At 32.6% G+C, this 26,763-nt stretch overlaps 2 protein-coding genes and 1 long non-coding RNA gene across 5 annotated transcripts in view; 2 read left to right on the plus strand and 1 right to left on the minus strand.

Annotated features, from left to right (window-relative positions):
- Positions 1–3,769, plus strand: part of LOC111632033 — a 22,344-nt gene extending 18,575 nt beyond the window's left edge. For all 3 annotated transcript variants that reach the window (XR_002757798.1, XR_002757797.1, XR_002757799.1), the window contains one exon: positions 1,044–3,769. This is a non-coding gene — a long non-coding RNA (uncharacterized LOC111632033). The remainder of the gene's footprint in view (positions 1–1,043) is intronic.
- Positions 1–16,251, minus strand: part of LOC111632030 (peroxisomal sarcosine oxidase-like) — a 17,716-nt gene extending 1,465 nt beyond the window's left edge. The window contains exons 1-2 of the mRNA XM_023376386.1: positions 15,635–16,251; positions 15,269–15,417 (exon numbers count right to left, since the gene is read on the minus strand). Coding sequence (XP_023232154.1) covers positions 15,269–15,417; positions 15,635–15,739 — 254 coding nt within the window. The 5' untranslated portion in view covers positions 15,740–16,251. The remainder of the gene's footprint in view (positions 1–15,268; positions 15,418–15,634) is intronic.
- Positions 16,252–16,343: 92 nt separating this feature from the next.
- LOC111632032 lies at positions 16,344–18,111 on the plus strand. The gene has a single exon (XM_023376387.1). It carries the CDS (start codon positions 17,161–17,163, stop codon positions 17,758–17,760), a length of 600 nt encoding a protein of 199 aa, XP_023232155.1. The 5' UTR covers positions 16,344–17,160; the 3' UTR covers positions 17,761–18,111.
- Positions 18,112–26,763: the final 8,652 nt, after the last annotated feature.

A 26,763-nucleotide genomic window follows, 5' to 3' on the forward strand; every position in this document is an offset into this window, starting at 1 on the left:
GTGAGAAAGGTTTTGTGCTGTTAGTCTTAGAAATAGTTCTAGCTACATATGCATAGTAGTGTAACTATTATAAAATGGCAAAAAGCTTAATTTTGAGGGTACGGATGGGTTTTATAAAAAATTGTAAAGGCTAATAATGAGTAAAATCATCATTAAGTCTGACCCTACTGGAGATATGCATGTCCCCTTTATCTCCCACCCCCTTGATGTTTGATGCTATTAAATTTTGGTGATTAATCTGCCTAATAAACAAACCTCCCTGCAAAATTTCAGAAATTTTTGAAAAAACACACAAGAGTTATTAAACTTTGAAGAGGGTAAACAAAATCATGCCACACACAACATACTAACATCCATACCAAAAAATTATCCCAAAATTTTTTTGCATTTCTCGACATTTCAAGATGTCCTAAGTCCAAAAATGTAAAAATTTTGGGGTTGTTTTTTGGACCAATTGCCATATCCTCTGTTATATATTTCACTTTCCCAGATGTTATATATATGTGAATATTTGAAATTAAATAAATTTTAATAATCATTTTATAAACAACAACAATCCAACATAAGAATATATGATGATATTCTAGTGTTGAAATGTTAAAATATTATTTTCTGTATATCTACTATTATCTGCCAGTGGCATAGCCAGGGGACAAGATGGCAATTGCATTAATATTCTTTTATTTTAACAATTGAAAATTGTTTATATTTAAGTGTAAAAGTAAACTAAAGCTAGTTGCCACAAATATAGATTCAAATCATAGAATCTGTAGTTTTAAAAGATTTAATAACAATAAAATATGACTTTTCACTTTCATATTCACATAAAAGTAATGATTCAAACCTATAAAGGTGATTTGTTCAGTGCTTTCAAGTAATTATTATTATTTACAATAAACCAATCATGTAGAATAATATATATATCACATAATTTGAGTTACAGGTTTAACATTCAATACTACTACATTTTTTAATTATAGTAATGTGGTAAACACTGAATAAAGAAATAACTTTCCTAACTTAGTAACAACCTTTATTTTCAGAGAGCTGGAGCAGCACAACTACTAGCAAATGCAGGCAGCTTTGCAAAATGGGAGAGGGAAACAAACAGTGATGCTTACAAAAAGGAAAATTTGGAGAGTGGCAAACACCTGAAACATCAATGGGAAATGGATGAAAGAGAAACCCATCCTTGTCGCTGCCACAGTACAATTTACCCTGGAAAAACTAAAATGCACTAAACAATATCTAAAGAAAAATAGAATTTTCTGAAGATATATTCCAATAATCCTTTTTGAATATATTTATTTTCAAGAAGGATGGATTTGGAGGAAAGGTTGAGAAAATTGCTTGAGCAGAGAGAGAGAGACACATTGAAGATATACAGTTTTTTAAATAACGTCTATGCGAAGAAACCATCCCAAGAACACTTCAACTGAGAAAATCAATTAGAAGAGATATCCACAAAGAAGAAGTATGGAAAATAGAAAGAATGATAATAAAATCAGTTATCAGAAAGAAAGGTAAAACAATTCGTTTTATGTCTAAGCAGATTAAGGATATTAAAAAGAAGTTGAATAAAAAGTTAAGGTTACAAACTTTTAATAATAGGAAATATATAAAAAATAAAAATGCTAAATTGTTAAAATTATTTGATTATACATTAGAAAACGAAAAAATAGAATGGCAGAAAAATTTTGTTCTTAATTTGTCTACAAGGAAAATGCCAGAAGATTATATACGTTTCTTGTCATATGGTGTTAGTATGATTTACCTTTCTTTAATAGAGTAATAGATACAATAGCAGATATGAATGTGCAATGTTTCAATGTAACCTTAAAAAAGGAGAGGAAATTAAAATTAAGATAAGTGAAGATTTGAAGAAGTTTAATACCAAGAAAGGTTATATTATGGATTATAAAGCAAGATACTAAATACTATAGGTAAATATTATATTTTTAAAGAATTTTTTAATTCTATAATCTTTGCCTAATAAAAGCAGACAAATCACACCAAATAGTAGTAATGAATTTACAAGATTTAGAAGACAGGAAACAGGAAATTATATTGCAAGGAAATTTTGAAAAACTTGAAAGAGATCCATTCATCGAAATACAACAAAGGCTATCCAAAAAATTAAAGAAATTAGTAAATGAAGGCTACATCTCAATACATCAAAGTAAGAAATCCTCCCTAAGGAAAATATAAGGATTCCTAAGTTAAACATTAGAATTAAAACACAAAATCAAACAGAGGAAGTGCCGACCAATCATTAAGTCTACGTTTTTAATAAATACTTCTAAGTTATATAATAAGTCGTTGCAGGTTATTCCAAATTCAGAATACAGCATAAAAAATGCAGAGGAGTCAATATCAAAATTAGAAAAAGAAGAAATTTTGCCTGAATATAACATTGATAGACTCTGTATAATCATATTATTATTAATAGAAGAGTACATGTAAGTATGGAGTTTCAAATTATTTAAGAGAGATAATTATTAGCCAGTACAAAACTAATTATTTTACAGTAAAGAAAACTTTTATTGCCAAATTGATGGCATTTCCATGGGTTCAGTAATTGAACCAAAACTAGCAGAAATCTACATGCTAGATATGGACAAAACTTTATCAAACCTAACGGGCATTATATTTTTTGCAAGGTATATTGATGACATATTGATTATATATAATAGTGTAATAATGACACTTATTCAAATATTAAATTCACCCAAGAATCTGAGAAGTATGATAAAATAATTTATTTAGATATAATGATTACACAATTTATAGATTGTCTTGAATATTGTAAATTTGAAAAACGATGTAGTGCTAAAAAAGTAATTAACTTTAAATCATATTGCCCTATAAATCAAAAACGTAATATATATTTAATGGAAATAAGAAAGATATTTTCCAGAACAACAAAAACAGATATAAGAGAACAGGAAATAAAAGCAAGAAGTATATTCTAAATGGGTATCCAAAGAAAATATTAAATAATTGGTATAACCAATTCATATCAAATAGATATAAAGTGAAAGAGAAACAAGAAACAAAACAGTACATATCATTTCCTTATATAAAAGGCATATATGAAAAATATAATAAAATTCTTAATCAAAATTTAATTAAACTGGCTTCAACTCAAAATAATAGGTTGTCCAATCTGATGGTTATAAGAAGTATTAAAAAGGACCCATTAGAAGAAGAAGGCATGATCTACAGACTCAAATGCACATGTAATATTCCAAGTTTCTGTATTGGTGAAATGAAGAGAAAACTGAAGACCAGATTGTTGGAACATTTAGCAGCTGTAAGATTAAAAATTAATAATTCTCCTATCTTTCATCATTGTAGTATTAATAATTGTGAAATTAGCATTAACTTTTCTTTTTACATTATTTTTTTCCTTATAAACAATTTTTACATTATTAAAGAACATTTTGCCATAGTTATGCAAAATAATACAGTTAATTTAAATACGGATGTGTTGACAGCTTCATACCGGGAGACTTTTGTCAGATATGTAAATGGAAATTCGTAATGTAAATCCATAATGGAATATTGTCAAGAGTTTAAAACTGTATGTTGATAACCCTACTGAGGAGGCCTATTTTTTTGGTGAAATGCATTTAGGGTACTTAACAATGTAATAAAGTGTTTTATATGATTGGGTTTGCTTTTACCTTTTTTAACTTTATATCAATAATGAAATAAAAATTAATGTTTTAGAATTTTAAAGTTATCTACCCTCTGTAAGTCAGAACAAAGAAAAATTGATTTTTTGTGTATTTCTTTACAATACAATTAAGTAAGAATTGGATAAATAATCTGGCTCCATTGTTTTAAATAATTTTAAAGATTCTCTTTGTTGAAATGATATGAAAAATTGGTAAAATTTTAAAAAATTCATAATGTATATTTAATCTAAACTTTCTCAGAAGTTTTTAAAAATTAATTTACAATCTTCTATATATACAAATTTTAACCAACAAAATGAGAATTGAAAACAAGGATTAAGCTAATTTATTCAGTACAATTCCATCTAACTACTACATATGAATGGTAATGATTTTTAAAATGACAAATCAAGATCAGTAACTTTATCAAAGTACAGATTAGAACATGTACCATACTACATGGACTATAAGATGCTACGGGCTATAAGATGCACCATATTTTTAAGCAATTTTTTAAAAAAAATAACATTTTTACCATTTTTACTGCCTAAATTTATTCCTTTTAAACGGATTGAAGCAAACGCTGATCCACCAATCAACGCTTATTAGCACTATTGGATGTCCACTGATCATACAATGGTCACACGATGATCGCTGGCCAATCCGCGATCATGGATTCAGAACCACCAGTCATTTCATGATCCAAGTTTCTATGGCAACAACTGTTGCTCGTTTGAAAAGAGAAAAAGCATGGGAATCGTACATCCAGATAATTCTATCCTGACACCATGCAACTCATGTTCGTCACATCGGTGCACTGCTGCTGCCAGTTGAATTCAATGTTGCCAGATAGAGATAGGTTTCAAATATATGGCCATTTTTAAGACGCAGGAATTTTAAATCAAACACTGGACATTTTTATATTAATTTCGAGTATAAGACACACCTGAATTTTGGAGGCAATTTTTCGAAGAAAAAAGTGCGTCTTATAATCCGTAAAATACGGTAGTTAAAATGGGAAGATTTTATTAATGTATTTTTATTATTATAATAAAATCAGTTAACTTTGCAATTTATTAGATAATTTTAAATACATAATTTTTAAATCTTTTAATAATTATTTTTAGAACAATAATTAAAAGTTTACAAAAAAAGATCAAATATCTTACCTGAAAATCCACAACCAATAACTATGTTTTTAAATGATGGATGATAATCTAATATGAATGTATCATCTGGAGTATCCTAAATAAGAAAAAGAATAAAATCCTTATCTCTTTAATCATTATATAAATACATCATACTTTTAGTATCAAAAATTTATTTATTGATCTAATAAATCAAACTCTTAAAATTTTTCTTATTTGCAAAAATTTAATTAAGACAATGTAATCTTTGTAAAGGAAAATTTTCAATTGTGAAAGAACATTTTTCTCTGTTTTATTTGAATTATAAATGAATAGTCTTAAAATACTTAAAGCAGCAACTAGCCTTATAATTATAACAGGACAAAATGCATTGTGATGGATTCCAAGAGCTAGCAGGCATTAAAATTAGGAAACATTCTTAAAAGAAAACAATATTAATAAACTATTCTTTTTACTACATTTTAATATAATTATTACTATAATTTATTATTATAACTAAGAAACATGTCAGGCCACCAACATGTCTTTGATGTTCCCTAATATATGTGAAATTTTAATTTTAAAAGACTGGCCAGTTTTTAAATATATTTAAAGAGTTTTTGAGGAAATTCATCTAAATGGATAAATTTACTGAATATGTGAGCATGTCAATAATGTCTTGTGTATCTTTTAAATCAGCTAATATACCATACTGAATTAGTTTCATAGAGTAGATTGGTCCACTTGAAAAGTTATGTAAAGTTAAGAGTTTTGTATTTCATTAAAATATTTTGATGTTCATTTCTATTAGAGTCAAAGTAGGGGTCATTCATTAAGTACATGTACAGCTTTTGAGTCATTTTAGATCCATTTCCTCCCTGTTGTGTACAATAGTATAGTTTTGGCAAACCCTCTCCCTTTTAATTACTAATACAAAAATTTATAGATCCCCTGAAATTGAAGAAATGATTTTAAAAAGTTCTTCAAATATTTTCTAACTGACATTTTATTCACATGACTGATAAGCAGACATATAATAACAAAATTATATGCCACTGAGACAATTGAAAAAGTCCATATAGACAATGCCTCAATGTCTTCTCTCCCTATTGTGTACTGCAATGTACTTTCAAAAACATTATGGTAGTTTAAGTACAATTAAAAAACTACTTATTGTTATCAATATGTTTACATAAATAAGCTTTTTTTTTTCTCTTTCTGCCCTGTGGGCACCAAGAGAGTTTTTATCAAGCTTATAATGGGTTTGGCTGGGTGGAGAGAGAATGAGAGATGGGGCCTGACATATCTGAGACAGACGACCACCCCAAAAAATTCTTGGAGATTTTTAACCTGACTGGATTCATTTCCAAGTTTCCAGAATAGACACCTTAGCCTCTTGACCATCTGGTCATCAATTTTTAAGCTGTCTCTTTGAACAGTCAAGTTCAAAATTTGGTTGGTAACACACAATAATTGTCAGATATCAGTTATTGTTATTAGAATTAACTAGTGTTTTAAATATTAAACAGTAATCATTTTTAATAATTATTTGCTTCCAATATGGTAGTTTAAAGTGCAGGCATTTCTTACTTCAATTATACATTAGATGAATTAATATTAAATAATAATAATCATAATTAGCAAATTTTCTGTTATACATTTTTTTAATAGTTCTAATATGTCTTTTTAATGTCAGAATCAATAAAATCAATTTCTACTAAATGTAGTCTTATTATTTATCCCATTTACCAGTAATATAAAATTAATATTGTCAGTCAGTTATTATTATTAGTATAGGTGAGCCTAAAGTGACCAGATCATGAAATGTAAAAAGTGGAACATTAGGCAGGGTGTTTTGATAAGGGGCACCCATACATTGGGACACATACTGAGACATGTGCTCCCCTTTTCATTTGTGTCGTCCTTTCCCTAATCCCCAAGGAGGACCCAAATTCCATTATTGACAAACAACAGAAAATTCATGACATCTAGCCTATTCTGCAAATATCAAATAAACTAATGAATGATATTTGTCTATTGTTCCAGGCAACTTTATTGTACATTAATCAAAAGTTAGTCCCAATTGCAACCAGTGCCATCTTGTGGGAATGTGCAATGTTATTTCTTTTATAGTTTGTGCCCCTATTTGTATAGTCTGCAAGTGCTACTGGTTTGACATTACATCAGATGAGTCATGATCAACTCTAGTTATTGATTGTTGGTTTTCTAGCTTTCTGATGACATCAACGACAGATGCTATGAAAAACGAATGAAAATTTTAATTATCCACATACTCTTGTTCATAAAATAGCAACAATGAACAATTAATTCTGGATCTCTTTATTTCTTTTAACTGCTGCTTTTTTTAAACTCAGATAATTAGCAAAAACTATCAAATCCTTCAAATCCCTTTTATAACTGAACTATACAATTGGATATTAAAATTTTTATGCTAAAACTTATATTCAATTCATCTTTTGACTTATAATTTTTGAATATAATTATGAACAGTCCAAAAGCAGCATGTTTTTCAAACAGTTTAAAAATCAGGACTGTCCTGCCTAATTCAGGACATCTGGTCACTATAGCTGAACCCCAAAGTGATTAATTTAATATATCTATTTATTTTTCTTGTTGATGACAGCTATTTGTAATTCCTTAAGGTGGCTAAAGATAATGGTCACCTTTGTGAATTCTGATAACCAGTTGTCAATGTATTAGAAAGTAAAAGAAGTGATGTTCAACAAATGAGGAGGAGGAATTCTTTGGCATGAGAAAAAACACATTTGGGATTAAAGTTGGCAAATGTAGCCAAGAAGAAACATAGAAGAAAATAAGTAGTAAAGTTACCAAAGACTCATTGTATTGATGAGTGGTTTCAAACTATATACAGTATGCAGATTTTCAAATATGAATATTATCTATGAAAATTCATATGATACTTTAATTTTTGTTATTTGAACTGTAAATTCTGCTTGTATGATTGTTACACTGATTTTTTTCTTGTAATTCTACTAATATCAGCACTCATTAAATATGATTATTATACATCACTAATGCTTTATGAAATTTAAGAATTTTTGTTCACTTTTATAAGCTATCTCTTAAATCACTTCTGGGCAGTTTGTGATCTACTGAACTAATCAGCCACAAGACTAAAAGTATAAATCTATTTTTAGAACTATACTTTAAAGCACAGGTTCTCAAACTTATTTTGACCACTGCCCACTTTGAGATTAAAAAAATTAGTGCCCCATATTTTTTAACTTACCTTTTTACATTACCATCTGTTGCGTATCTTAAAAACAGTTATTGCAAATATAATGTTTAAACATGCATTATTATATGGATAGGATAAATAGGGTATGACCCATATCCTATTTTTGAGATCAAAGAAAGTTTCAATGAGAAGGAATATAACTCATATTTAATCACTGAGCCTTCTCTACTGCCCCCTGAAAGCCTCCAGCACCCACAAGGGGACATTATTGCCCACTTTGAAAAAGGATGCTTTAAAGCATGCATAGAAGGATCAAAATATATATTTTATATGAACAATAATCTTAGTATAGATAGTTCACTTATTTACTTTTTTAGGTTATTTTGTGCTTTAACCAATATTTTAGATTAATGAACATTTCACTTAACTAAAACATTGAATTAAATTGAAACTTTAAACAAGGTATGAACACATGCAAGATTTATAACTTTTATATATTTTCACTGTTACATATGGAAATAAACAATTACTTACTGAATAGATACAAGTTTCAATTATATTTGGTTTTTCATGTTCTATTTCAGGAAAATGTTGTTGAATATACTTGCATAATTTATCAACATATATATCTTTCATTCCTGTTGTATCTTTTGCATCTGGATCACACTCATCACCACCATGTGCACATATCTAAAAAAGTAATATGAATAGCATATAATTAATAAATTTGTAAAACATTTAAAAATTATTAGAAGTTATTTGAATATTTTCCTGCATATAGCCTATTTTTTGACTTAAAAAAATTTTCAATTAAATATTATTTTTTACACAATTCATTATAAAACCACATAAAAATTTTACAATCTTTAAACTTAGAAAATTTACAAAAATTCTCAAATAGACACTACTTTAATAAAAACACTACTTTGAAATTAAGTAAGAAGATGCTTTATCTTCTCACTTCATCTCTTTCACACACCATCATAGAAGAGTCAATCTTTCTTTAGCATTTCCTATCCATCTCAATATGTAAAACATTAATATCATCCCTCTGGTGATGACACAATCAATAAAAATATACACATTTGATAAAAAATGACTGGGACAGTAAGTATATACATAGAAAATTTTAACATTTTAAATTTTGAGGCAGATGAGAAATCTCTAAACTTTCGAAAGGTTGACTCCACTGTCAGATTGTTATTTCCTGATGTGTGAAAAGAACAATCTCAGAGTGGAGTTAACCTTTCTTTAGAGCAGGGTTGTCCGACCCGCAGCCTGCATATGGCCCAGTGCTGTAATGAAATGTAATGAATGAGGCCCAACATAAAATCATAAACTTCATTAAAACATTGAGATCTTTATGTACTTATTTTTGAATTTTTTGAAATTTGTGTGGCATTGTAATAATTTTTATTTAAAAAACTGTCATAAGATGCCATTAGTATACACTTATAAAAAGTCTTTAAAAATATACATTTGGCATGTTTCTTAGTAAAGCCTCTTAAAGCTGCTTTGTTAAAAGACAATTAAGCTATTTCTGCTTTAAGTTAGCCGCTGTAATGCTAGTACAGCAAGGTTCACAAGTGCCGAAGACAAAAGTAAGGATGTCTGTCACCATAAATTATACATATATTATGTACTATATTTCAAATGAAAAGATTTTGTTACTTTGTGCCAAAATCGACTACCCTTTTTCTAGTTTGGCATACAAAAAGTCATATGGCACATTGGCTACTTTTTGGGTTACAAAAATTTGACTGGCTGCATAAATTATTTCATTGTTTGTTGCAGCCTAGAATGGCAAATCTACTTGTGTCACTTTTATATGTAGTTTTATGGTTTATGTTCAGCCTAAGATAATTTCTTTTCCTCAAATGTGGTCTAAGGTAGCCTCAAAATTTAAAACGTTAAAATTTTCTAAGTTTATACTTACTGTCCCAGTCATTTTTTTTAAATCAAATGTGTATATTTTTAATTGATTGTGCTATCACCAGAAGAATGGTTTTAATGTTTTACATACTGAGATGGAGCAGGAAATGTCTAAAGAAAGATTGACTATGCCATGAGACTGTTATTTCCTGATGGTGTGTGAAAAAAATTAAGTAAGAAGATACTGTTTAAAGTATTGTCTACTTGAGAATTTTTGTAAATTTTCTAAGTTTATACTTATTGTCACAGACAATTTTTTTTAATCAAATTTTATATAATATTTATTTTAGAAATCAATAATCTTNTTAAATGGCACTCTTATCATTGGCAAATATGAGAGTTTAACTTTTGTATGGATAATGAATTTATCTGTTTAAATGGCACTCTTATCATTGGCACTCTTATCATTGGCAAATATGAGAGTTTACCTTTATTTCTCATAATGGAGCTAATATTATTGACTTCACATTTGTTTTGTGTAATCTTTTCTTGGAAGAAATTGGTGACTTTTAAATTTTGCCTATGATAGGGCCTGATCATTTTTCTATTTTGACATATTTAACTGGTACCAAAACAATTTCTAAGAAACCACTTCATGTTTCAGGATTTCAAATTTCAGAGTGGAATCCTAATGTTGCTGAGTTATTTACCAGTTTATCAGGCTCATTAATAGATCAAAATCCTATGACTGAACTGTCTTCAGATACTTTGACAGCTATCTTAACAGAAATGGCAAAGCAATTGGATATAATTTTTGTAAAGAAGGATAAATTTTTGTCTGCTGTTGATAAAGTCTCAAAAAAATGGTACAATGAAGAGAGTAGCTTAAATGAAAAGGAAATTGAAACGGTTATTTAATAACACGATGAAAAAGAGTGATAAAACTGCTTATTTTTGTACAGAAAACAACTTTGTTTGTGAAAATATCTTTGTCATTAAAAAAAAAAAAACTGATTATCATCAAAATTTGAATAGACAGCTTGTTAACTGTAGAAATTCTAAAACATTTTGGTTTATTGTTAGAGAAAAGTTCAGAAAGCATAAGGTGTTTTCTTCCTCAAGTGACATTGGTTGGTTTTTGTATTATTCTAGAAAATTTGATTTGAATGTGAATTTATATGGACTGTCATCTGAGTCCTAAATATCTTAAGTATTGCACCCTATAATGAGATTTTGGACTCCGATATTGTTTTTGAAGAATTAAAAAATGTAGTAGCTAAATTTAAATGTAATAAGGCACCTGGTATAGATAAAATTAGAGCAGAATGTTTGGAAAATTGTTTACAACTATTTTGAATTCTCGTTTAATTGTGTGGGTTAACAAAATGAAAATATTACATCAAGAACAAGCAGGTTTTAGAAAAGGTTTTTCTTGCTTAGACCAAATATTTATTTTAAATGGGTTAATACAGGAACAGCTTAGGAAGAAAAGAAGAAATTATATGTAATGGTTGTTGACTTTAAAGCCGCATTTGACAGCATAAATCATTCTATGTTATGGGCTGTGCTTGGAAAAATGATGATCGGTAAATGTGTTTTGAATTTGATAATAGATATTTACAGAAAGGCTACTGCAAGGCTAAAAAGTATAAATGGATATACAGAGTCATTTGATATAAAGACTGGTGTATTACAAGGTAAAATTTTAAGTCCTATATTATTTTCTTTATATATTAATGAACTTGTGGATCATATCAATCTGTCTAGTCTTCTGAATTTGTCTCTTTCTGATGAGAAAGAACTCCATATATTGATGTATGCTGACGACACACTTATTATAGCAGATACCCAAAATTTGCTACAGAAAAAAATAAATATCTTAGTAAAATTCTGTGAAGATTTGTTTTAGACAAATTAATTTTTAAATCATAAAATGATGGTGTTTAAAAAAAGTGGTAAGCCATCTTCTCATGATAAATGGTATTATAAAGGCCAGTTACTAGATATTGCTTCAGAATATATTTATTTGGGAGTACTGTTTGTTTTCATCAGGTTTGTTTTTATTTGTGAAAAAAGCATATTTTAAAAAAAGGTAGAAGTGAAATAGGGGCTGTTTAGTTTCGTTAATAAACCTTTATTAACGAAACTAAAAGTGTCTAATGTTGGTATTTGTATGAAATTATTTCGTTCATTAATATATTCTGTGTTGTCTTACGGATCTCCTATCTGGGTGATGAATCACTTCCAAGAATTAGTAGCAATTCTTTGTATATGTTTTCACCAGATTTATAAGCTTTCCAAAACAACTCCAGGTTACAAGCACGTTTGGAAGTTAGAAATGATTGAACTACTTGACTGATGTTACTTATGTATGGGGTATTCTCAGTGGTGGCACACTTCAAAAATCTCACGGCACACTAAAGTGCAGCGGCACAGTGGTTGAGAATCACTGCAGTAGAGCATCAAATATCGATCAACCGAAACATCAGTTAACTGAAAGCATTCCAGTTGGCAAATTCAAATTTCCACTAGTGCTGTGGCATTGCAGCACTCTTCCCCTCCCTGCCAACCTAAACTATAGGCTTAGTTTAATGTACTACATTATGTAATGTACGTATTTGTGATACAAATTATACACAGTACAGTTTTGTGTTTAATGTATTTTTTTGTAAATGATCAGTTATCCGAACAACCCCAGTCCTGAACTGTTTCGGATAATGATCTACTGTAATTATAAAATCTTATTGTGAACAGAACTTACAAAAGAATTGGTCTGATGCAGAACAGGCTCATTGTAAATTATATTGCTCCATCAAGTCTCATTTTTATACAGAATGGTATGTTAATTCAAATATTAATTATTTTGTTAAATGTACTTTAATACAATTAAGATTTAATCAAAGTTCTATAGTATTATTTAATAAGGAAATCTGTATTAATCCTAATGAAAAATGTCAAAATGAGACTTGGGAAGATATATTTTTCTCTATGATCATTATCTTTTTGTTTTGTACCAGATATATCTCAGTTTTTATGAGGAAATATTATTGCTTTCATGAGGGTGTGACTTGAAAAATTGTATCACGTTCTTAAATTAAAACCCACAAAAAGAAATAATTATAACAAACAACTAACTTCAAATAACAACTAAATAAATTTTTCTCTGCATTTATTTTAATATAATTGCTTTATAAAAATAATGTATTTAGTTATTTTCATATTGCACTTAGAAATTGAAGTAAATTTCATTATTAAAGATCAATTTTTTGTCAAAGAAGAAAAAGTATTATTCTTTAGTACAAAATATATTGCTAATTATTTTTAAATCATGTAAAATTTTTATAGTAAAGCAAAGCATTCATCTTACATAATTCTTAATATTACTGGTACAAATTTCACATGTTTTTAAATCTTGATATTAAAAATGGCTCTAAATTATATGATATTGGATGATTTAGAGCAAGATTTCCAAGTATCTTTCCAATAATTGGTGAAGTTTTGAAACCAGTACCTAATTAAAAATAAAATAATAATAATTACACATTTGGTTTTATATAAATAATTTATATTAAAAAACATNTAATTCAATTGAATATAACAAATTTTCTTGAGGTACTATTTATTACATTTCAGACAATGCATTACAGCATTGTCTGAAATGTAATTTCAGACAATGCTGTATGAAATTGTATGAAAATGCTGTATGAATAGTAATGCATTATGCATTACTATTTATTACATTCAGACAATTACATTTCCCCCTATGCTTTGTATGCTGCATAGTAACTGGAAGGCTGCATGGTTTTTTCAGAGTAACATGGTTTGTAACTATCACTTCTGTTAGACATTTTACCATGAGTTAAACTATTGCTTTTGTAAGTAATTTGTTTGTTTGTATGTATGAAACACAAAAAACCTGTTTCTGTTCTCTGAATTTTTGTAAGTGCTTTCATGAATTTTTTATTTAAAAAATCTCATAATATTATGGAGCTTAAAGAGAGTGGAGTGTCAAGAACTGTGTTCACCATAGAAACTAAGCAAGAGATAATAGTCAAGGTAGAGAGTGGGAAGATGATGTCTGATGTTGCTAGTGTAGGGTCCCAGACGAGGTTCGAACTCGAGTAAACTGTGAAATTCTTGTGCAACACAAAATGTAAACAACGAGACTCGGAATGGTTCGAGTATGTGTCAACTATCTGTTAAGGTCTTAGCGGAAGACAAACTCTAACACGAGCGCTCATAAACAGGTAGATCTTTGACTCGCGTGTCTATAAAATGTTGATCGAGATAAACCTTTTAGAACAAAAAAAAAGGGAATTTTTTATAGATGAAAGATGAAAAATGATCGTTAAATTCTTAGACGTCAAAAATGGTAAATAACGGCCTGAGTTATGAGTGCAGGTGTTATTATTTTATAAACAGTCATCGAGCAGAGTCGACAAAGAGGTATCAGATGGACACCTCGAATCGAACCTTTCCCGCGACCCGAAAAAGTTTCATCTTGCACCTGGAGACAAAGGAGAGACCAATCGGGAAGCGAGGAATGGAACGAGGGACCCATCCGAAATGCGAACAGTGGGGGAAAAACTATAAAAATCGGAACTTCAAGGTCGAAAGAGAGTCTCCTCCGGATTAAGCCTACAAGGGTGATTTAGATTGTGTTGTGCATCCGCCGATCACCGAGGACGCCGCAACGTAACAACGAACTTCTGCTTCGTCCAGATATCCTTCTCGTCCGCCCGAACTGTGACCGAGATCACGAACTTTCGCCGTTCCCAGGAGCACCGAGATTTTGGAATTGTCCATTATCAATGTAAACATGAATTCGAACAAATAAACGGGTTTTAACTTGTAAAACACTTGTACATCATTTGCCTCCTTCGCCACCACCCACATACGCGGTTTCCCTAAGGCTCATTCTGACGTGAGATAGACTTTTTCCCCCTCAACGTTGGCAAAACTTACACTAGGCAGTATAGGTTCAACAGGTCTACAATAAGAATAGAAAATCTTAGCTAAGAAAGTTATAATCAAAAAGACTCAGGCAGATAAAGGAGTAATGAAAATCACATCCAAGAAACAAAGATGTACCATCTGTGAAAAAATGGAGATTGCTTTTAGTTTGTTATTACACATAAATAAACGTAGTAAGAAATTATATAATTTATTTATTTTTTTGGGGGGACTCCAGAACAAATTAATCAAATTCCCATAAAAATCTATGGTAAATCATTAATCGGTTAACAAACAATTCGAGTAGCGAACATCGTCTCGGAACGAATTACGTTCGTTAACAGATCACCCACCATATCTTTAAATTTCGATTCAATAATTAAAAATTTCAAATGATATAATTAAGGTATACCCACACAATAACTTGCTTTTGACTCTGTTCTTCTATCTCTTTCCATATTTGATAAGCTTCTGGCATTAACTGGGCAAAGAACGGTTCCTCATAAGAATATCTAATTAGTCTACTGAATCCACTTGAACCGCCACGATTAGTTTCCGCAGAAAACTGTAAGGAAAAAAAAAAGTATTAATATCAAAATTAAAATTTACTCCTTGCATGTTACATCTGATCCTTATCTGTTCCTCCAATTTAGCTTTATGTAGATATTTTAATAGATTTTAAGCTGAATGTGGGAAGACGAGACAAGCTTAATATGCAAACTTAACATGCAAAAAGTATTATCAATTAATTCATTTATATATTCTGAAATATTAATTATAACCTGTTCCAATAATGCTACGTTTTTTCCTAACGACTTCAAATATCTTGCAGTATTAGATCCGACTATTCCGCCTCCTAACACCACATGATCGTAGCTTTCAGACATTTTTTTTTAAAACATTAATGAACTTTGAGCCTTTAAACATTGCCAATCATAAAAAATGATTTCCTTTTTTGCTTTTAATCAGAATGATAATGTCATATCACAAGGTCAAATTATTAAAAAATTTTCCAGACTCTTTAATAATTTGATTTAAAATATGAAACCTCTAATCACAGTTTTTAATTATAATCATAATTGGAAAAAATCAGTAATGTTTAGACAATCATGACGTCAAATTGACGTCATTCTTTAAAATCACTGGCTGTAAAACTGAAGATTGACGTAAAACAAAGTATCAGCTGATGAGTTCATTAATAAATTCTTATTAATTACTTTCCGAACAAATCCCGAATATAATTCGTTGGATATTTCAGTTTTTTTCCGAATTTATGAATGCTGTATAAACGTACTGTACGTTGGGTGACTTGGGTACGTTGGAAAACGAAATTAATGAATCTATTAAGACCATCACGTGTTTTCTTTTAAGTTGTTTTAAAACGAGAGATATTTAATAAAAATTTCCAAAACGCATAAAATTTTTTCTTGGCAACCAGTATAAAAAGTACTATAAACAAAGAAATTGTAGGACTAATTACCAAGTATACGCCATTCGAAGCACCATTGCTTCAGCTTGTCGTCGTCGTCGCGGAACACCACGTTGGACGGCGGACGAGTGGCATCACGTGATCCAGCTTGGGCATCACTCCGCCACGTGACATCTCTGACGTATTTCCGGACAACTTATTCTTCTCGCGGAAGAATTCGTTCTCGAATTAAGATTTGACAACGACGATTTATTTTTCAGTACATCAACAATCTTTTGGACAATTTCACATCTTCCACCTAAGCAAAGCTTATATTTAAATTTTAATAAAAATGAACATCAACAGATTTTGAGTGAAGATAAACTAAAAGCAGTGTGTGAATTCTTTATAACTCCCGCAATTTTTGTCCAATCCAGACGAAATTTTGCTTATATTCGTTTTATTTCTGACGGAAAGTACTGTATACGCTATTAATTTTGCGGAAATATTTGCAATGGAATAAACGTTTCATCGATTTCGGATCGGCGATCGCACTCACGTTGAGGTGACGTCATTTAGTTCGTGCTCGACCAGGGAATTTCCCTTAAGTTTCATTTTTAAATATTTTGGCAAATGGCGTATTTTAAACTTATTTCATTCGATTTAACATTTATACGTTAAAAAAAGATAGCCTCATCGTGTCACTTCTATAACAAATTTTTTTTTTATATTTCCATAGTGACCACGTGACTTTCTATTATCCAATTGGAAGTAAGGATCTCACGAGCCGGTTGTTTAGAAAATGTCGCTCGTGACATACGCACAATTCAACTTTGTCTTATTAACTTTGAATTAATTAAAAAGACTTGCTGTTTTGCCAAAAAAAAAAAAAAGAAAAAAATGCCTAGGGGAAAGCCCAGGAGTAGAATTGGCCAAGTAAATTCTAGAGCTAAAAGATTTAGAGCAACTGAGACCCCTGAAGACCGTGAAATTCGACTCAAGCAACATCGAATAAGAATGGCTTTGTCAAGGGCTGCAGAATCAGAATTGCAACATCAAGCTCGACTGGAGGAAAACAGATTGAGAATGGCCTCATTAAGGGCTACGGAGACGGCATCACGACGTAAAGCTCGACGCGAGAGAAACAGATCGAGAGCGGCTTTGTCTGAGGCTGCGGAAACGACGTCGGAACGTCAAGCTCGACCGGAGCAAAATGGATCGAGAGCGGCTTCGTCCGGGGCTGCGGAAACAATGTTGCAGCATCCGGCTCAACTCAAAGTGGACCAGACGAGACCCATTCAAAGAGGAATAGTTTCTTTAGACCAGCAGATTGTACTAATAGGAGAAGGGGCAGTTCAGGTTAAGGAAGAAAATGTGTTGGAATATGACTGTAGTTCGTCGAATGTTAAGTGTCACTTTTGTAATGCACTACATTTCGCACAAGATGGTGAATTTAATTCTTGCTGTCTCGAAGGAAAAATTAAATCGGAAAGGTCCTGAAATGCATGTGGAAAAATATTGGAATAAAATATAATGCACGTATCGATGTGGAAGTATGTACGTTGCGAGCTGTTGAGTATACATACGAATATATAAATGAGAGGTGACTGCTAATTTAATAGTTGTATCTGGTGATAAACAACAAACCGTATGTGATGTAGATGAAATTCCAAATTTTGTTAACAGATGTTACGTAAGTGCAAGTGAAGCTATGTGTGAATGTTAGAGTTTCCAATGTGTGATAGATCGTGTGCTGTAATAAGATTGCCGGATCATTTGCCTGATAATCAATCTGTTTATTTTAAAGGAGGACAAGAAGCAGAAACACTGGAAGCAGCACAAAATAAATAACAAAGCTAATACATTACTTTGCACTTAATTTGTCTGATGAAGAAGCTCACAATTTTTCGAATACAGAAATTTTTTATCACTGTGTATTCCAAAGGAAAATGACAGAACAAAGAGAAGGTGAAAAAAACAGTGCTAAGAATGTATGAAAAGGAAAGATTTTATCTTAGACTTCTATTACTTCATGTTAAAGGAGCTGTGTGTTTTGAGGATCTACAAACTTTTAATGGAATACTCTTTCCACATTTCAATAAGCTACGTGTGTGGACTTTTGGACTCTGATTTCTGTCAGACTTTACCTGTTGTATCTCATGGAAATCGAATCATGCTTATCCAGTTGTTTATGGGAACAATTTTCAATGATTTCATTAAGGATAAATATGAGAAGTGAGGGTCAAATGAATTTAATGAATGTCTTCTGAAAGTTGTTCAGGTATAACAGGAAAAATAGGTGGAACTATGGATGGAATGATTGAAATTCTTTCAGATTTGATTACAACTTGCTCAATCATGGAATCAGTTTTCAGCACTGATATACAAAACCTATGTTCAGAAGTCTTAATGAAACAAGTTATCCTTGCATCTACATATGGTGAAAGCCTGAAGAATCAGGAAATCATCAGGTGTTTACCAGAAGAACATAATTTATTATAGATTCTATAGTAACTGATCATGCTAATAACAAACTATCCACCAGATTTTTTAAATACAATTATTATATCAGGCATGCTTCCACATCAGCTAATATTGAAAACTGTAGTAGTCATAATGCTCCTAAGGAATCTGTGCCCAAAGAAAGGTCTTTGCAATGGAATAAGTTTATTTAATTACAACTGAAATATTGTCTGACTGTAACTGAGGTAATATTGTGAATATTCCACATATTTATTTAGCCCCAGTGATGTAAATTTCCATTTATACTAAAGCATCGACAGTTTCTATTATTCCAGCTTTTGCTGTTACTATTAACAAATCTCAGGGACAGACATATGATTTTGTGGGAATTTTTCTTAACCAACCAGTATTTTCTGATGGTCAACTCTGTTGCTTTATCCTGTTCAAGAAACCAAAACAATATTAAAGTGTCTATTTCTAAAGGAAGACTGTAAAGAAACTTTTTAAAAGGACAATAGAGTGTTTACTTGGAATATAGAGTATAAAGAAAGATTTTAATATTTTTTTTAATATATAGACCATCTGTTTATATGCACGTAAGTGAATTCTCTACAGTATATCTCCTATTATTTTTGTTCTCTCCAGGTGAAATTTTGTTTTATTGCTCTTTGTTACAACATATAGTATAAACTTCTTAATTTGTAGAAATATTAGCAATTCTTATTGAATTTCTTCAAATCTCTAATCTTCTTAATTCTTCAATCTGCTTTCTCATAAAAAGTATTCTGCTGTGCTTGACGGAAGATTTTCTAATTATGAATAATCATACAGCAGATAAACAGAAAAGATTAACTAAAGGAAAGTTTATGGTTTATATTATTGCTCTATACTTTATATAATTGCTTACATGATAATGTGAAATACCAGCACCTTTAAGCCATTGACATATTTACATCCACAACAGATGAAACAACTGATAATAGAGAGGTTGTGGCCGACGTTTCAACGCGAAAATGTGTACGTCGGACATTCAGCACCGCCTTCTTATAGGCCTAGAAGTTTGACAATGGTGTTTGGAATTTCAGTGGAATCATGCTTGATGTTCTAAACGCTATTGTCAAACTTCTAGGCTTACAGGATGGCGGCATTGAACGTACGACGTACACATTTTCGCATTGAAAACATCGGCCACAACCTCTCTAATATGTGGCATTCCTCAAGAATCCATATTAAGCACACTTTTCTTCTCTGCCTGTATAGATAAACTTTTTGATAACTTGTCCTCTAATATAATAGATTACGCTGACGATATAAAAAATTTTAAATAATGACCCACTGACTTTACAAGCAGACATCAATTCAATAAGCTCTTCCTTTGCAAGTCATAACTTAAATATTAATATTCACAAAACCATAATCACATGTTACTCTTTAATGTGTAACCCATCTCCCCCTCAATTTATATTAATTGCCATGAAATATGTTAAAACTTATTGCAATCTTGGAGTTATATTTGATGACAAACTGACTTTTCATGATCATATTGTCAAATCTCTTTCTATTAAACGGGGCATTCTGTGGCATTTTTATAAAAACATTTCCTCAAATTCTATTTTAAGGGTCATTTTGTTTTTACAAACTTTCAGTCAATCATTGATTACTGCCTCTCTGTTTGGTCAATGACAGCTCCATCTTTATTCATAAAGTTAATACAAAATTAAACAAGGTTTATTCCCTTCTGTATAAATTTAGTGATTTGCCCTATACTAATAACCCAGAAGTTGCCAGAATTTGTCTTGGATTACCAAATCTCACTAACCTCAAAATATTTTGATTGTATACTTTGCTATACAGGTAGCCCTCGGTTTACGCCGCAGTTCTGTTCCTACAAAAGCTGGCGCAAATCGAATTGGCGTAAAACGAACCCGTATTTACAGTGAGGTATAGGGTTAGGTTCTACATAAGTGAAAAATAAGTTAATGATTTTGTTTATTAATACAATATAATACAAAATACAAATGTATTTTATCATAAAATAAAGTAAAATGTTTTTATTTAAATATTTTAGTTTCGAATTTCTTACATTTTTCGGAAAAAAGTATCCATCTTTAATTATTTACATTTTTGATTTCTTTCATTAAGAATTTCGGAATATGGTCGAATATGATGCTCCTTTTTACATTTGCACTTCGCTCCCAACNGAGAAGGAAGAAACAACTTCACCCGGGACTTTCCTCGTTCTTTTCGATATGATTTTGCGCTCTAGGTCGGATCCTTTTTTATTGGCACTGTCTTCCCAACTCTTACTGTGTCCTCAGATCTACTTCCTTAGTGAAGTAAAGTGTCTTCAGTTTCCCTGCCGTTGGGCCTTCAGCCGTGGGGACTCTGATTCTCTCCAGTCCGTCGCTTGACCCTCCCGAGAAGTCTGTCTTTCTTTGGCTCTCAGTCAAGTCCGGAGTTCACCTCGACACGTCTTATTCTCCACGTGTCTCCCTTGATTCTCTCTTCTTACCTCTTGCCATCCCCTCTACACACCCTTCTTTGTTCTCCTCTCTCAGAGGGGGGTAATTTCCTGCACTATTGTTCTTTGCGATTCACAGAATCGCTAATCCCCCTAAAGGCTATAACGGTCATGGAATGTTCTAGAATGAACACACAAAGAAATCGAAGAAATAGGGAAAGAATATTAGAACTAAAAATATGTATATACTAATAAAAATAAAATAAACGTATGCCGATATGGCCACCGGCCACATACGCTCCCCCCCTTTAGAATCACACTCCGTAGTGTAGTCTACGGTAGTTGATCTTATGACCACGTGTGTTGTATGGGTGATGACGCCCAACGTCTTCCTCTTCACGGTGACGCTCGGGATGATCATCTTTGCCTCCCTCCTGTTGTTCCTCGGTAACGCTTGATACTGGTTGTTCTCTCGGCCTGACTAACCATAGGTACTCATGAAGTTCATCCTCCTCCACATCGTTATCTGCAAGTGGAGTCTCCTTTCTTCTCTGACGTCTATGGGATGCCGTCCACCACTCTTTACAAACAGGGGAGTAGCACGGTTTTATACGATCAGTGTGTACCACTCACTTTTCATCTTGCTTATTACCTCCGAGTTCTACCGTCACAGGCCCAAGAACCCGCGATATCCGGTATGGTCCTAAATATTTAGGGGAGAATTTCCCCATGCCTTTCGTTCTCCCCTTTCTGAGCAGCCAAACCCTCTGGCCCTCCTTCCATACGCTCCCTTTCTTATTCTTGTTCTCTCTACCCCTATTCCTTGAATTTCGCTTCCTTCCCAACTCGTATGCAGTCCTTCTTATTACATTTAGTTTATTCACGAATTCTTGATTACGGTTCGTGTCCTTTATTTTTCCTATATCGTCCTCTGGGAACGCATTCGGAAAACGGGGCTCAAAACCATATAACAGGAACGCAGGGGATTCGTGGGTCTCAGTATGTGACGTGTTATTATATGCAAACAATGCCGGGTTCATGAGTTCGTTCCAAACCTGGTTATTACCTTCCGATATTCTTGCTATGATTCCACATATAGTCTTATTAAATCGCTCACAGATCCCATTAGCGCAAGGTCTGTAAGCTGTAGTAACATTGTGTCTAATAGTCAGCTCTTCACACATTTCGCAGAATATGCTAGAGGTAAAATTAGCGCCCCCTATCGGACACCACAACATCGGGACAACCATACCTACATATTATATTATTGAAGAAACTGTCTGCTATCTCCTGGGCCGACTGGTTCGGGATTGGGATGGCCTCAGCATAACGAGTATAAATGCCTATTACTGTTAGTATATACCTATTTCCCCTTCTCGACAGTTTTAAGGGACCTATAATATCAACTGCCACCTTCTGTAGCGGAAAGTCAGACAACTCTGACTCCTGGAAAGGCGCACGGCCCCTATGCATGTTAAACCGCTGGCAAGTTCTACAACCCCTAATCACCTCTTTCACATGCTTCTTGAGATTCTTAATATGATAGTACCTGTCAATTGCGTTACATGTTTTCTCATGTCCCAAGTGACCTAACTTCGACGAATTGTGGAACGACCATATTACTTGGTTGATCATGTCTCCCCCCACACAAACACGCGTCCATTCCCTCAGCCCCATTCGTCCGGGCTTCACGTTTACCACAATATTACCATCTAACCTGTACTCGGGTTGAATCCCGGTAGTTACCCCTTGACGGTCTGCCCTTCTTAAACTCTCATATATTCTCTTTATTTCACTATCCCTTTTCTGGGACTCTACCACTTTTACTCATAATTTTCTATTTTCCATCGTGCTACTATTAACCTCTTTATCTTTTCTCTCAGTGTTACCATTTGGGCGCGATAACGCATCAGCCAACCCATTACGCTTGCCCTTTATGTAATTGATAGTTACATCATAATCCACAATCTCGGTAGACCATCTTATCAATTTCTTATTATGGTTTTTCATATTGCTAATAAATATAAGGGGCTTATGGTCTGTATGTAGCTCGACCTTATAGCCTAATATTATTGGTTTGAAGTGGCGCAGAGATAGAACTATTGACAGACACTCCTTCTCAATNAATGTTTTTATTTAAATATTTTAGTTTCGAATTTCTTACATTTTTCGGAAAAAAGTATCCATCTTTAATTATTTACATTTTTGATTTCTTTCATTAAGAATTTCGGAATATGGTCGAATATGATGCTCCTTTTTACATTTGCACTTCACTCCCAACATTGTCTAACTCACAAACTTCATCCGTCAAACTTTCCTTAGTTGAAAGGATACGTTAACCCGACGTAGAGCTACGGATGAGCGAAGACACTGATTGGTCGACCACTGGTTGCCGTAGCGCGTATATAAAGTCACTTTGAGCGTGAAAATTCAAGGTGGCTAAGAAGAGATAAATATCGTCTGGCCAACGAGAAGTAAATTTGTCTCACTAACGATAATGTGATCGCCGGAAGTGCTATTGCGTTGTAAGGTGTGTGGCGACAGCTTTGGCGATAAATTCCAAAGCCACCACAAGGGGGAACCCCTGAACTGTACAAACCTGACCTATGACATCACACATTCTTGTTGGATTTGGACCTCTCCAGACGCGTGTAGTATCGTTCCGTGTTTTAACCTGTACAGTCGCACCATAATTCATATATAGAATAAATGTTAATATTTTATTGTATGTGGCCTGGTTTGCAATGATTAATTTCACACAAACTGGTGACCACAAGGTGTTTTCCTGAATGAACTGATATGGGATACATTCATTGGCGCTATGAATTCGGACGCCATTTATTGGACTATTAAGTTTAATATCTTGACTCGTGGGTACCTAAACGTTTAGTATTTTAATATTAATTTAATGCAAATGTATACATACACAATAATATTAAACAGAAAAAATAAATATATTTAATAAAAATCTTTGTTTTAACGAATGTACAATGTCGTGGCTCGGTAAATACGTTATCACTGAAATGAAAATCAGTCTAGCAAAGGGAAAATCGGGGAATTACACCTCAAAATGGCGAATTGCGCAGTGGCGTTATTGTGAATCAGCGTAAACCGAGGGCTACCTGTATTTTAATGGAACAATCTACAATTACTGGCTCAGTCTTCGTGTATCCACTGTTAGAACATGTAATATTTCTTGTCTTTTTACCCCCTTTCTACCAACATTAGCGAGGTTGAGACTGAAGTTTTAAACGCAAAAATGTACGTCTGAGGTTCAGCACTGCTTTCCTGTAAGCCAAGTTTGACAATGGTGTTTGGATAGTCAGTGGAATCATGTTCGACATTCCAAACACCATTGTCAAACTTCTAGGCTTACAGGAAAGCGGTGCTGAACATCTGATGTACATATTTTTGCATTTAAAACTTTGGCCTCAACCTTGCTATTATCTCACAAATCATTTTTTTATCGTATTTTTATTCATACCAGTTTCTACAATGCCATAAGGTGGGCCTACAAAATATTAATCGTCATTATTCCATACTTTTAATATTTTTCATGATTCCATGCTTTTGTTTAATTCTTACTTTGTTTAAATGCTATAATTTTGTAATTTATGAAAATATATTTATGAAGTTTGGTATGTGAATACTCTAATATGTCTATTATATTTGTCAATTATTAAGAGTTCAATAATATTTTTATGAGTTTGATTATTTCAGGATCAAAATAATTTTCCTGTAGCAATTAAAGACTTCTTTGAACCCACAGGGTAGTAAAAATAAAAAATAGTGAATAGAATAATCTTGATATTTTGTTTTGACTTTTTGATCTACTCTATTTGCTAATTGGAAACTATACCAGTGTAATAAGTCCCATTAACAAGGTCCAAGTATACAAACAGAAATTGATAAGAGTAAGGACATAGAGACAAAAAGAATTAAAAAATAGTGAAATGCATAACCAGCGGCGGCCTTATCCATTGCGAGGCTCTGGGCGGCAGATCTTTGCGAGGCCCTTATCCTTTGTGCAAAGTATGTGAATTGAAATAGTAGGCACTTATTAATATTAATATATACTGTACTATAAATTAAATTTATTTTATTGTTATAACTAATAGCCAAGGATAAAATAAAAAGTTTTAAATATCAACTTTTTTCTACTTGGTTGTTGCGCGAGGCCCCTCCAAGAGCGAGNAGGATCCCCTCCTGGCTTATTACATGACCCAGGTACTTGACCTCTTTAACGATAAATGAACTTTTCTCTGGGTGAAGTTTTAAATTAGCCTTATCTAACGTTTCTATGACTTCGCTTAGTAATATTATGTGGTCGTCAGGTGACTTCGAGAATAGGACTATGTCGTCCTGAAAGACGTAGGCACTTATGCCTATAAACCTAGCCAACACCTTTGACATTATCGCCTGAAAAAACCTTCCGCTATTCTTTGCCCCCTGAGGTAGGCGACACATTTGGAATTTACCCCACGGAGTCGAAAAAGTGAAGATATGCCTACTGGATTTCTCTAGGTCAATTTGAAAATATCCTGATTTCAAGCCAAGTACCAAAAAGTATTTGCTTCCGTGGAACTTGCTTAAAATTTCATCCACACGAGCTATAGGGAATTCTTGCATATCAGTAAGATCGTTAATTCGTCTTAGGTCAAGGGTCATTCTTATCTCCCCGTTCTCCTTCTCCACAACATGAATAGGGGAATTCCAGGCAGAATAGCTTTTCTCTATTATCCCTGCCTTTAGATATGCATCTATCAACACTTTTAACTTTGGTAGGTGGCATTCAGGGATGCGGTATTGACGCGTGTTTACAGGCTTACTCTGATCTACAATTGGTTCATGGGATTCACCTATCATACTCGTTAGTTCCTCAATGGATTGGGCAAAACAATTTGGGTGTTTTCTAAATATTTCATGGACCCTTTCCTTCTCCTTTAAACTCAAACCATCCAACCCTTTAACTACTATATCGGAGGTATTCATAAATGCATCACGAACACCTTGATGTTTGCTATGGTGGTAGGTACCCCCTTTCATTGATATCCCTACATCGTCTATGATCTCACAGATTTTCCCAATTATGTCCATACCGAGAATCCCCTCGTATTCTACGTGATCCGGTAACCCCATACATGCAACCTTTACTTTACATCTTTGATCCTTATATTTCATCTCAGCCCGTAGTACTTTATCGCATTCTGTAACCCTGCCATTTATACCCCGGATCCCCAATCCTTCGTTTTCCAAAGTCGCGACCATTATGTTTTCGTTCGATACCCCCTTCATTAAAGTGGAGTTTATAATTGTTTTCTCAGCCCCCGTGTCTATGAGGAAAAGACATCCTACCCCTTCAATCTTTCCTAGCACCATAGGGAGACCTCTTTGTGATACGGACATTTTTTTTGGCCAGACTAATCTTAATGCATGGAGCGTCGCGCTGGCCTATGTGACGTTCCTGAATTAGTTTAAATTATCCCTAGCTCCTTTTGGGCACCCGCGGGCGAAGTGACCTATATCCCCACACGTGTAGCATTTTTTGTCGACCCTCTTTGGCTCTTGGTTCGTATTAT

This window comes from Centruroides sculpturatus, unplaced genomic scaffold (genome assembly GCF_000671375.1).
Source record: "Centruroides sculpturatus isolate CEXI.00-Female unplaced genomic scaffold, Cexi_2.0 scaffold696, whole genome shotgun sequence".
Taxonomy (NCBI): Eukaryota; Metazoa; Arthropoda; class Arachnida; order Scorpiones; family Buthidae; genus Centruroides; species Centruroides sculpturatus.